This window comes from Meles meles, chromosome 3 (assembly GCF_922984935.1).
Source record: "Meles meles chromosome 3, mMelMel3.1 paternal haplotype, whole genome shotgun sequence".
Taxonomy (NCBI): domain Eukaryota; kingdom Metazoa; phylum Chordata; class Mammalia; order Carnivora; family Mustelidae; genus Meles; species Meles meles.
The window spans coordinates 63,680,192-63,693,735 of NC_060068.1; the positions used below are offsets into that span (position 1 = coordinate 63,680,192).

Genomic DNA, 13,544 nt, shown 5'->3' on the forward strand with positions numbered 1-13,544 from the left:
ATTGGCGATGAATTTTGAAAGTAACATTTATATTTAAGTTTCTTTTCTTTTTTTCTTGTAGAATTCGGGTTTGGGCTTTGTTTCTGAGAAACAAATCTTTTTTTTTTTTTTTGAACAAAATTCTGCTTTCTACTTGACCAAGACAATTACTAAACTTAGAATTAGTGCGGTCTCCCTAAGTTCTTTAAAATGCAAAATGGTCTTAAAGTTAGTCATATTTTCAAATGGAATTTGGTAAGGACAAAGTATTCTGTGAATATTTTAATAAAGATGAGGATACTTTTTAAAAAGAAAAATGTATAATGTAAATTTAAGTTCCACAAATCCAGGCAGCCACTTGGCCTGGGTTTCAGGGCTAAACATAGTACAAGAGAGGTCAGAAATTTTCTCATCCTGATGTTTGTACCACACAGCATGCAGCTGTGTGGGACTTTTTTGTTTTCCTTCTTTCATTTTGTTACTTATTTTTGCGTGCTCCGGGGAGCTCACGTGCTCCGGGGAGCTCTGGTTTTCCACAGGCTATAGTGATCTATTTCAGATACATCTGTAATTTTTTAGTCTCCCTGGCATAAGGCTTCATCTAAATGAATGTGATCTAGTACCAAGTGAGAAGGATCCAACAAATATTTGTTAGGTATCTATTGTGTTCAAGATACATATGGAAGTAAGACCATGGTCCTTGCCCCTAACTAACTAGTGAGGCAGAAGATACATAAGCCAGTACTTTAGCACGCGGTATAGTAAAGACAGCACTAAAGGTGAGCCCAGGGGATTGTGGAGACCCAGAAAAGGAGCTTGAAACTCACCGCACTGGAGAAGGAAAGACTCCCTGAGAGAACTGCTCCTGAGCTGAGTCTTAAATAAAGGGTAAGTTAGCACAAGCCAAGGCAAGAAGTGGGGACATCAAATACAAGGTGGAGAGTGAGGGCCAGGTCTGTTGGGAAGGAACCTCATATGTCCTATTAAGAAGCTTAGATTGGGTGGTAGATGAGTGGTAGGAGAGAATCACGAAGAAATAAATGATGCTTGGAAATGACATGGTCAGATTGGCATTTTATGAAACTAGCTTTGGCAGCCAAATGGTTAAAAGAAGGAGCTCGAGAACCGAGGAAAGTAGAGGCTGAAAGACAAGTTGTCCAAGCAAAAGGTGATATTGAGCCAAAGCAGAGGATAGAGATGAGGACATATATTTGAGAGATCATTTAAGAAGTAAAAGCAGGGGCGCCTGGGTGGCTCAGTGGGTTAAGCCGCTGCCTTCGGCTCAGGTCATGATCTCAGGGTCCTGGGATTGAGCCCCGCATGGGCTCTCTGCTAAGCAGGAAGCCTGCGTCCTCCTCTCTCTCTCTGCCTGCCTCTCTGCCTACTTGTGATCTCTCTCTGTGTGTCAAATAAATAAATAAAATCTTAAAAAAAAAAAAAAGTAAAAGCAGTGTGCCTTGTGATTATCTGGATATTGAGGGATGTGGGTGGTGTGAGAGAGAGAAGAGTCAAGGTTGACTCCTTAGGCTGCCAATAACCTCAGTAACTAGATAAATGGTGGTTTATTAACTGGGAGATAAACATTGTGGGAGGGTGGGCAGATTTAGGGATAAGATGAGAATTCTTTTATACATAGGCCTTGATTCTGTAGAATATATTTAAATATTAGAAGGGACTGGTTAATAAGAGGAAAATGAAAAAGCAGTTTTATGATAAGAGTTCTAGAACTCAGTGGGAGATTTTAGTTTTTGCTGCCAAAGAAGGACTTTTGGATTAGCCCAGCCATGAAGTTTGAAAAAACTTAGATTCTCTCACTTTTCTTCTAAAAGTTTCTTTGACTTTTCTCAATGTTTAGTCATTTTTAAATCTAAATTTTCTATTCTGTTATGCTGCATAGTCTGTTTACCTTTTCCATCATACAGTATCTCCAGTACCTGCTGTTTGCATCTTTCCCCTGCCAATAACTGTCATCCCCCCTTTCTTCTTAGAAATAATCAGCTACCACCCAACTATACCCAGCCACCTGGTCTGTTCTAAATTTTTAACCATGAAGCTAAAAAATGAGTCATAACAAAACTCACTTTGAAGCCTCTTTTTAGTTGGTGAAACCAACACTGGTCAGTTGTATTTTAGTGCACCTAGATAATATGAATTGGGTTATATTAAGGTAGTCATCATATATCAAAGATACCATATATGTGTGTATGAATATATGTGTACATGTACATATGTGTATGTGTACACACATATACACAGACACATGCACACTCATACTCTAAAACAGTTCCATTCTTCCAGGGAAAAACACCTTGGTGTCATCCTTGATTTCTCTCTTTTTTTCATTCCTCACACTCAGTATATCTAGGAATCCTGCTGTATCTATCCACAAAATATATCCTGAATCCCTCCACTTCTCCCTGTCTCCTGATCCAACCCACCATTGTCTCGTTCCTGGATTTCTATACATACGTGCTGTAATGGCAGGGATCTTTGTAGCTTTTGTTCATTATTGTGTTACAGAAATGTAGACATAGTAGGCACTCAATTAATATGTTGCTTACTTGTAACCAATTAAAATTTTTATTAAATTAAATTTTAATTTAATTTTAATTTTAATTAAATTAAATTAAAATTTAATTAAAATTTTAATTAAATTAAAACTTTATTTAAATAAAGTTTTGAAATGTTCCTGTCAATGATATTTTCCCCAAGGTGGCCATAAATTTAAAAGAATATATTAGAGATGAGAATGCAGTTCTCAGGAAAGATTTTTTTAATAAGACTGTATGCCACAGGGGCACAGGTGGCTCTGCCTTTAGCTCAGGTCATGATTCCAGGGTTCTAGGATGAGTCTCATATCAGGCTCCCTGCTGAGGTGAGAGCCTGTTGCTCCCTCTTCTTCTTCCCCTCCCCTGCTTGTTCTCTTTCTCTCTCGATGTTTCTCAGATAAGTAAATAAAATCTTAAGAAAAAAGGGAAAAAAAAAGACTATCCCACAGAAGTAATAGAACCAGGAAAGCTCAATATGGGCCTACTCTACCCTTTCATCAAGAACTTTTAAAGAAATTCTAATACTGGATCTGAAGCAGCTATATGAAGAATAATAAGGAAAGCTATTCTACTTTATTTTTTTCTATAACATCTTGACAGAGAGCAAGAAAGACGGAAATAAATGGGTTTATTTTGTCCTGAATTATTCATATTAATTGTTACATGGCCTGAATTTTTTTGGATAACTGCCAATATTTCTCTTTGTGCTAGATAAAATTAGCATTTTGCACTACTCTCCTCAGTACAGTATCTATCATGTGAGTATTTCAGATGTTATCTAGTATGCATGGGATCTTCTCCAACCCCTGCTATTCCATGTCAGTAGGATTATTTAGCTGTTACTGATTTCCCTAATACTTTTTCTATTGCCAGTGAACTATACCCTCCCCTCCCTCCCCTCCCTACTCCTCCATATCCACCCGGGCGTTGGTTTTCACATCTGGGTTGATCTGACAGGCTTTTTTTCCTTCCCCTAACCCATAATGTTAGGCCTAAAGTCATAACTGCCTCTCTGGTTTGAAAAATAGGACTTGTGGGTTTCAGGTTGAGGTTTCTGTTTTCTGTTCTGATTCTAGATTATTCATTCTGCCCCTTAACTCTGGAACAGTACATGCAAATATATTTCTGTAGCTAAACTGAATTTTTTAGATTTTTAGGAAACCATAGACTCATTAAAATTCTTTTAGAAAGGGTTTAAGAAAAACAGAGAATCCTAATGTTTAAATGTTGGTAGCAATTTTTTTTTAATCTTAGCTAAGGCATATAGAATATATATAGGGAAATAATAGAAATATTAGTAATATAGTATTAAAAGACCAGCTAGTCCCCTAAGATACTAGAGAAATGGAGGAGGTAGATTCTGAGATTTTATAAAATGGGAAACTATTATTCAATATGAAAGGGCCTACAAAGCAAAGATAGTTATTATTTTCTCCTGGCATTTCCCAAATTTATTTCAGGATAGAACCTTTTCATGGAAAGAAAATTTTCAGCATACTTTGGAAATACTGGTGGAAAAAAAAGCAGGTACTTTAGTTCTAGTTGTGGCTCAGGCATTAGTCAACATTTTCCTTCATTCAACAAACATGTATGGAGTATTTCATGGCACCCAGTATTTGAAATGTTGGTGATATATTCAGGGAACAAACTAGAGAGAAGCCTCTGTCCTTCCAAGGATTATACTCTGGTCAGAGAAGAAAGACAGTAAACATAATCTATAAGTAGTACAGTTACTAAGTGTTTTAGACAAACATGGAGCAGGGTCAGGGGGTCAGGAGCACAGGGGTTGCAATTTTAAATAGTCATAATCTTGAGCAATCGAGTGTCTGTTTTCCTAATCTATAAAATGAAGAAATTCAACTAATTTGATCTGAAAGGGCCTGCCAGAACTATGGGTTTGCTTTAATCACCCAAGAGGTGTATCCAACTGTGTTACTGCTGGGCCATGAGCATCTTACTGAGCATCTATAATCACCAAGGTTGGAAGAGTTTAAATCATTTGTTAATACCCACAAAAGAACAAAGCATTCATTCGTTTTAAATAAATGCAAAAAAAAAAAAAATCATGATGGTCCTGTTTTTCATCTAGCGTGTACCTTAATCCAGTATTGAGTACAGAGTACTCAAAGGTAAGAAACCTCTGCTATAAAGGTACCAGTGGGGATGCCTGGGTGGCTCAGTGGGTTAAGCCGCTGCCTTCAGCTTGGGTCATGATCCCAGGGTCCTGGGATCGAGTCCCGCATGGTCTCCTTGCGCGGCAGGGAGCCTGCTTCTCTCTCCACCTCTGCCTGCCTGTGTGCTCTCTCTCTCTCTCCTTCTCTCTGACAAATAAATAAAATAAAGTATTAAAAAAAAAAAAAAGGTACCAGTGCCTTTTAAGCAGATGTTAGCATGTCTGCATGAAAATTTGCAGCAGTGTGCACATTGTGTTACTGCCCTACGTCTTTGTGTAAATAGGAGGTCTGTGACTTGATGTTGAAATGACCTTCTAGACAGTATTCCATTGCTGTATGCCTGAGCTTGTATCTCAGAATAATTAGAAGTTTTGACTTAAACATCTTGGTATACAGTGTTTATGTTAATTATAAATGTCTGGAAGTTTTCTGAAACTTTGTAGCTTTTTATCAGAGACAGACTGGAATTTGGAAGGTGGGCTATGGATTGTGGTCCCAAGCCTTTGATTTTTTAGCCCCCCATTTTTGGAATGAAAATTAAAATCTACTTTTCCAATTGCCCAGAATATGGTGGCATATTTTTATATTCTTTGTCTTAAATAAGAAACTGTTTGGAATCATAGTCTTTGATAATTTTTTTAAGTAATATTCTTTAGGCATTTAACTAAAAATTTCACGTAGACCATGTCTCCCTAAATATAATGGCATTCCACTGACCTGCAGGAAAAGCCTACAATACTATAATTAAAATTGAGAAGTTCCTGTCACACAAACGGATGCTCTTCCAAGATTGTTTCTAAATCAGACCTCAGTATTTCTTTTCCTCATTCCCCAGAAGCTGACGCTAGGGCTCCCAGTAATAGTCATTTCACATTCATCCCCCACCCGTTCATATTTCCTAAATTTAAAGGCCAGTTCATAAGAAAATGCTCTGTAATCATTCTGAAATAAAGAACTAACTACAAGTTCACTATCTAGACAAGCTGTGCAGTAGGCTCCTATATATCAGAGAGAGGAGTGATGAGTATCCCCAAGTTCCCCTGAAAGTCTAGTCTCTGAAATGGCTCTAGATTTGGCAGGGTCTTTAGTCCCACTGTAGCTGTGGCCTTTAACAGTCCCAGAGGCTCTGGTCCACTAGGAGGTACCCCATAGTTTAGTTTCCACTTATCCACCCCCACCTGCCCTAATTGTCATTACACAACCTGCTCTTTTCATTAAGTCTCTTGCTTTACTGCCCATGGGGGCCGAACTGTTAGGCAGATTTACCAGCAGTGAACGTAAGAGCTCCTTCCTACATCCTTTTCATTCTTTAGAGCATAGTTATTGATACAAATAAAATTTGTATCTAATTTATACTACCTGCAGGAGATGAGACATACTCAGTCTATAGACAGTATAAATTAAGCTTTTGAGATATTAAAGATGTAAAAGTTGCTTGGCAACACCTTGCTCTGAGATCTTTTACAGGAAAAGCCTGAAATTAAGCCAGGCTGTACCATCTGCATTGGTGCTGCTCTGAAAACCACTGAGGAAAGGTGACACAGAAACCCAGAACTCTGTTTTGTCATCATTCCTTAACCTCCAACCCCACTGCAGCTCCACAGCTGGAAGAAATACTATGATATACATCAAGATTCACCTTTGGGTCCCAAATTATCTCCCTTCTTACCTTTCATTATGTTTTTGTTTTGGTTATTTGCTTATTTGTTGACCTCATCATGTTTGGAAGTTGCAGAAATTCATTTGCAGTAGGTACTTAAATGTTCATTCTCTCTCTGACTCTCTTTACTTTAAGTATGGTGCAGGTGCCCTTACTTGCCTTCGATTGTTTTATGATCAGAAGTTTTAAAAATGGAATAGTGTTGCAAATAATTTAAAACTGTTCCTTCCATTTGATACTAATTGGGACTTTTTTTTTTTTTTAAGATACTATTTTTCCTTCTACTTCATTAATATTCAGAAGTCACTGAGGTCAGAATTCTCTGACTATTCCAAGAGATTGACCTACGTCTATTTGTTTTCTTTCTTTTTTTTTTTAAGATTTTATTTGTTTATTTGACAGAAATCACAAGTAGGCAGAGAGAGGCCGGGGGTGGGGGATGGGGGGCAAGCTCCCTGCTGAGAAGAGAGCCCCACGACTTGGGGCTTGATCCCAGGACACTGGGATCATGACCTGAGCTGAATGAAGGCAGAGGCTTTAATCCACTGAGCCACCTAGGCGCCCCAACCCACATCTGTTTCTAATCCATAGTTTCTCAACCTTGGCCCTACTGACATTTTAGAATGTCATGGTAGTCCTTCTTTGTGGGGGCTGTCCTGCACACTAGAGGGTGTTGGACAGTATCTCTCCCCACCAGGAGGTGCCAAAAGCACCCACCCAGATCAAACATCCCTGGAGGCAAAATTTCCCCTTGTTGAGAGCAGCTGTTCTGATCTATGTGTAACACATGCTTCTAAACACTTCCGTGGGGATATGGCATGGGTTGTGTGTGCTTTTCTTTTTAACTTCCTTTTTAATCTGATTCTTTCCTATTTGGTTTCTGATACTTTTTAAATGACTGTAGGGTTGGTTGGTTGGTTGGTTTTCTATTCCAAGACACTTTAAAAGAGAATATGAAAACCTTCTGTGTCCACCATCAGGCCAGACCCTATTACTTTGAGGAGTGTGCACAGTAATGCATACCAGATATTTTTGTATTTTGAACTTTCCAGATTTACACAAGACACTGTGTGTGTTTAAAATTTTTTGAAATGTATAGGAAGATAATTTTTTTTTAAAGATTTTATTTATTTATCAGAGAGAGATCACAAGTAGGCAGAGAGGCAGGCAGAGAGAGTGAGAGGGAAGCAGGCTCCCTTCAGAGCAGAGAGCCCGACGTGGGACTCGATCCCAGGACCCTGAGATCATGACTCGAGCCGAAGGTGGCGGCTTAAACCACTGAGCCACCCAGGCACCCCAGGAAGATAATTTTTCACCTTAAAAATTATAAGCATTACTTCAGAAGAATCACAGTTTAGAGGATGAGAAAGGAAAAAATCTATATTTAATTATTATAAAGGTTTGGTAAGAGCTTCCCTGAAATGCTCTGTTTAGTATATGTCTGAGCTTGAGAATTGCTATAATTAAAAGTTTTTAGTGAAAGAATACTGGACATTTACAGAATTTGAGTAAAAAGTCTGGTCACTCTTAAAAATAAAGATAGAAAAAACTCTACGATTCCACTTTTTAAAAATGCGATTTAGAATCTCCCAAAAGGGACAGTCTTCCATACTTTGCTGGGTGAAGTACTTCCGCATTTCCCAGACCTAAGCTGCACAGGAACGAGGACTTCAGACCTCAAGTGAAACCAGAACCCAGCCTGCAGATGAGCCTGTCACCACTGTGAAAATCTCCCCGCCCAGGCTCCGCAGATCTGTTGTGAGGGTTAAGGGGGAAGGAAAATGGAAGTTAAGTGAGTTAGAACAGGAGAGGTTTCCATTCAGGTGTTCACATTGTCTTTACCTATCCACCTTCTCTCCTAGGTCTTCAAGGAGGCTTTAACTACCGGGCACAATCCTTCTCTAGCAGCAGAACCCTGCTATTCTTTAAAATATAAAAGTAGACAAATGTCAGTGAGTGCTGTTACACTCAGTGCCTGAGGATGGACTTCTTGTTCCCTTGTATCTCACACAGCATTCCTTTGGCTCCTGCTCTCCCATACCATACAGAATTAAGAAGTAAAACACAGCATTCTGTTTCACTAGTGTATGTGTGCCAACTAGGCATTCACTTTGCACACCCAGTAATACAGCCTGATGAGTCCTCCCAGAATAAATTAAGACTTGCTCACAAAGTTCCAGCACTTTAGAACTAGGGTGAAATTTGAGAAATCAAAGTAACTTTAGGGAACAAAAAAGGTATAATTTATAAAGTAGATAATAAGTGTAGAAACTTATCACCCTAGCAATTGAAACTAACTTAAAAAGAGTCAGAGATAGTTTAAATTCACAGACAACGGGGGCTCTATGGAGTATAATAATGTAATACTCAACATCTTTGGTAAAATTTGGCCTCTCAAGTTTTATTTATTTATTTATTTTTAAAGATTTTATTTATTTATTTGACAGACAGAGATCACAAGTAGGCAGAGAGACAGGCAGAAAGAGAAAGAGAGAGAGGAGGAAGCAGGCTCCCCATGGAGCAGAGAGCCTGATGCGGGGCTCAATCCCAGGACCCTGGGATCACAACCTGAGCCAAAGGCAGAGGCTTTAAGCCACTGAGCCACCCAGGCACCCCACCTCTCAAGTTTTATATGTGTTTTCTGAATCTCCTCTGAAAAGATGTTTTTCTTTGATTTATTTCTACCCCATATAAGTAAGGTGTTTTTCTTTGACTTACTTCTACTTCATTCATTCCTTCAATATTTATTACATGTCTGCTGTGCACTAGACATTGCAAATTATCTCCTTTCTTACCTTTCTTTACTTTTTTGTTTTTAGTTTTGGTGGGGTGGCAGGGAGTTGGTAGCTTGGTAGCTTCAAACAAAATTCTCTTCCTCAGGTCAGAAGCTTGGTGTGTTTTAGTGAGCAAGTCAGAGTTGCTTGCAGGGGGTCCTTCCTGACCAAGCAGAAGTGACACGTGTTTATGCTTACTAGCACATTCACAAATATCTGTCTGTCTGGCAACCAGTTAGTTCTGAATCTTCACCTTACCATAATGGAAAGGGCGGATTTGGTGGGGAAAGAATGAGAACTGGGAAACATTCCCCCGCCCCACCCCCCACTTCCTACTCATCTCCTGAATTGCTAAGACTGTGTATTTGGGGGCTGAAAAGCAGGAAGTCATATTTTATATTCTCGCCAGTGAATCCTTTTCATAATTATCACCTAAAACCACGGTAGCCCCTGCAAACCCAAGGGAAGAAAGGTCTTAGGATCTGCAAAGGGTAGAACCATTGAAAGACAGTGAGAAGTTTTCAGTTCATTTGTTCACAGATGTTTAGTGAGATCCTAGTATGTACCAGGAAAATGTGCTTAATACAGGGGCTCTGTGATCTAGAGCAACCCCATCCTTTCATTTTTGATATAGAAAAACTAGACCTTGAGTAAGAGCATAAAAAACATTTGCCTTTTCCACAGTGTTGTAATGGGCTCAGCCTTAGAGTACACAGAATCCTCTCTCCAGGTTGTTGACCCCATTCTGTAAGTATGAGGGTGGGAGAATCTTAAGGCATGGAGAAATACCCATCCGCGTTTTGCTATGAATGTAACTATGGCATTCACGTTATGTTGCTAGTCATCTCCAAAACTGTACTCAGAGAAGCAAAAATGAAAATGAAATGTGTATATAGTAAGAGGATGAAGTTTGGGATATAGTCTCTGTCCCAGAGATCATTTAAGTATCTAGAAGCTATTCAGTGGCGGGGGTGGGGAGGGGGGCATGCCAGCCAGAGACAGAACCTTATAGCTCTAAAGAGGAAAAGCTTTTCACTTTTTAGAAAATTCACTAATAACTGTTTTGTATTAACTATAATCATTTGCTGGTTTGAAATGAAGTGGTTTCCTCTGATAAACTATTGATCAGAAGTGATTATTGACACTTAAGGGTAGAAAATGGAAATGAATGATTTGATTTTTAGGCATACATGCTTGATTCCTTCAATGATTTGGTAATTTAAATGCTCAAGAGGATTTGCCTATAAAATGAGTGTCACTTGAAAAACAGTTAAGTCAATCATTAGATCATTGTTTGTCAAATATATAATTTGAGATGTTTCTCTTTTTCCCTACCTTTAGCTTGTCAAAATTCCTAAAAATGATCCCCCCAATGAAGCGCATACCTTTAACTTCTATTTGTCAAATGTGGGTAAAGACAACCCTCAGGGCAGCTTTGACTGCATCCAGCAAACATTCTCCAGGTAAGTATGTTTCAAGATAATGCTGAAGGGAGAATAATTTTTCTTTCAGGTTTTTTTTTTTTTTCACTTAAACAATAAAATGTATAGTAGTCATTCCATAAACGTTTATGAATTGAATTATAGAGCTCTTTTATTAAGAAATATTGAGTACCTACTATGCGCTAACAGATTTGTCACTGTGGGATATAATCATAAAAAGTTTAAAATTCTTGCCCTCAAGAACTTTTAAGGTATAGATTTTTTATCTATAAAAAATTTGTTTTTTTTTTTAATTAAATGCAAGTTTAAGAATTTTTTTAAAGTTTTTATTCACTGTATTTAAATAAGAGTGCCTTATTATATACTTAGCGTTCACACTTCAGAGTAAAGGAGTAAAAAAAAAAAAACGTGTATCTTGTATATCCCTTTCTTTCTTCCCTATGCAAGCCTTGTTTTAAGATAGATTTTCCCCAGCATAATGGAAACTAGAAATTTACCCCAGTAGAACAGTAACTTCTAATTTTAAAGGGAAAAAAAAATACAACAAAAAAAGGAGGGAGGAAGACAAGACTATACACCCATATCCCAGGGTACCATGGAACACTTATCTACTTAGGTCCTCTGTAAACAATAAGCTACTTGTTTGACTTGTCTTTGCTGTGGTTGTTTCTGATTAAAGAATGGGCCCCTTGAGTAGGGGGAGTTTGTCCTGCCCCTGGATAAAGACAAGGCCTTAGAACCCCTAACATCCTGAGAACATTGAAATTGGCCCAAAGTGTCCCAGGCCATGATCCATTCCTATCTCTCATCTGTGTAGTACTTGAAACTGTGTAAGCGCTTGCTGTATGTGGGAGAAAGGAGAGGAAAGCTGTGTTGCAAGGGAGCATGGGAGGCAGAGATACAAAATAAGACACATCACTGAAAGAGTTTTGAATTTCTACTCACATTTAGGGTGACTAAATAACTTTCTGTTCTATCTTAATATGCCATTTTCCTGAGTAAATGTTAATTTTGCTTTTTAAAAGTTACACACGCCTAAACTTATGTTTCTTGGTATAAATTGTGTATGCTGTAGATCATATAGACTTTTCTGTACTATCCACTGTGATAGCTACTAGCCATATGTGGCTGTTTACATTTCAGTTGATAAAAGTGAAATAGAATTTAAAATTCCATTCTTCATTCACATTTACCACATATTATAGGCTCAGTAGCCACATGGCTAGCAGCTATCATAATGGACAGAACAGATACAAAACATTTTCACAATTGTAGAAAGTGATGTGGGACAGCACTGCAGAAGATTACAAAAGCATCAAGTATGAGGGTCTCTGGTGATTGTGTAGTTCAGCCCCTTCATTGCACAGATGACGTATTCATGGTTACCCAGCTGGTGAGTTGGTGACAAGGCTGAATAAAAACTGGGCCTCCTAACTCCCAGACTGGTGTTCTATACACACCATAGAGCACACCGATTTCAAATTGTGGTCCTTTCACTTAGAATGCTTGCCTTTAGAGAATTATTTTATTATAGTGAAAGCAGTTAGACCTCAAATTGAACTATGTCCCATTAGGAATTTTATTGAGAAACAGTCCCATCTTCAAAACCAGTGATAGCACCATAGGTAATAGGTTTCTCCCTTAGATCATAAATACCCTGTGTGTTTATTCCTACCTTGCTTGTTTGGAAAGGATTTAAAGTCACTTACAAAATGCTACGTGATGCAGCAAGAGAAATTAAACAGTTACTGTGAGAAAATTGGGGCAAATACATTAATATGAGCCAAGTGTGTTTTATAAAAGTATGATCCAACTATAAATGTATGATTTAAGGTGCTTTATAAAATGGTCTTGCATGGGTATAAATTGAAATTGCCACTATGAAAACAAAAACCCTGAAACTCTCAGTTCTCAACCTGGCAAGCAAGGTTTTTTTTTTAATGATTTCATTCCACCTTTTCTATTCAATTGAATTTTTATTTTTCCCATGGTTCTTGTCTCTACTGTGGTTCAGGTTCTCCCTGAAGGTTGCTTTTATCATATCTAAAATGGAAGAAATCCCAAAGTTAAAATTACCTTTCAAAAATTCCTTAAATCTGTCCATTCATAGGCCTCTTGGAAATACATAGTTCAGGGCAGACAGCCCCATATAGTAATGCACAGTCTACTGTAGGTAGGAAACTGAGCTAGTCTAGAGAAAGGCTCTAGGAATGCTTACATGTCAAACGTCAAATGCTTATATGTCAGAGTATTTAAGGTACTCTTAAGGTACTTTTATAGTAACTCAGTTGAAAAGGGATGAGTAGACAATTCCAGGAAGTCCATTCTTGCCTGCAGGGTTTTGCTCTATTTTGTTTAGTGGAAAGATGTTTCCTTGACTTTGAATGGTATAAGCTGTAACTTCATTGTGATTGGCAAAGGTTTAGCTTATTCTCACTATTTAAATTACTTAATAAGTAATTTCTGGGGGAGATGCTGAAATTCAAGTTTCCTCCCACCAAAACTTCAAACTGTAGTCTCTTCTTACCACTTTTCCTCCTCCATCCCACTTCCCCTAATGGGTTAAGCCTTCCTCCCTCCTTCCCTTCACTAGTCTTGCAGCATTCATACAGGTACATCTAGTAGCCTTGGTATTATCTTTAACTTGTCTCTGTCTCCACCCGTGGCTAATCACTTATCAAACCCTGTCAATTCTACCTCCTCAGTGTGTCTGGAATCTGTTTACTATTCTGCATTCACACTGCCACACAAGGTCTCGCTCCTTGCCAGTAATCCTTCAGTAGCCTCCTGAGTGGTCTCCTGCTTTCACTTTTGTGCCCCCTACCTCCCAGTCCCTTCTTCGTCAGATTGACCTCTTCACAGTACCAATAAGTATTTTCTCTCCCCTGTTTTCAGTCTCTCTTTTTCTTGGGACAGAGTCTAAAATCCTCCAAAGCCCTGTATGATGTACTTTTCATGCCCTCTTC

The 13,544-nt window shown here is 38.4% G+C and overlaps 1 protein-coding gene across 2 annotated transcripts in view; it reads left to right on the forward strand.

The window, feature by feature from the left end:
• Nucleotides 1-13,544, forward strand: part of ELL2 (elongation factor for RNA polymerase II 2) — a 74,815-nt gene that overhangs the window by 32,693 nt on the left and 28,578 nt on the right. Inside the window, exon 3 of one of the 2 annotated variants that reach the window (XM_045999193.1) lies at nucleotides 10,478-10,599. In XM_045999193.1, the coding sequence (XP_045855149.1) occupies nucleotides 10,478-10,599 (122 nt within the window). Of the gene's footprint in view, nucleotides 1-10,477; nucleotides 10,600-13,544 lie in introns of those variants that run through there. The other variant, XM_045999194.1, reaches the window with a different exon arrangement.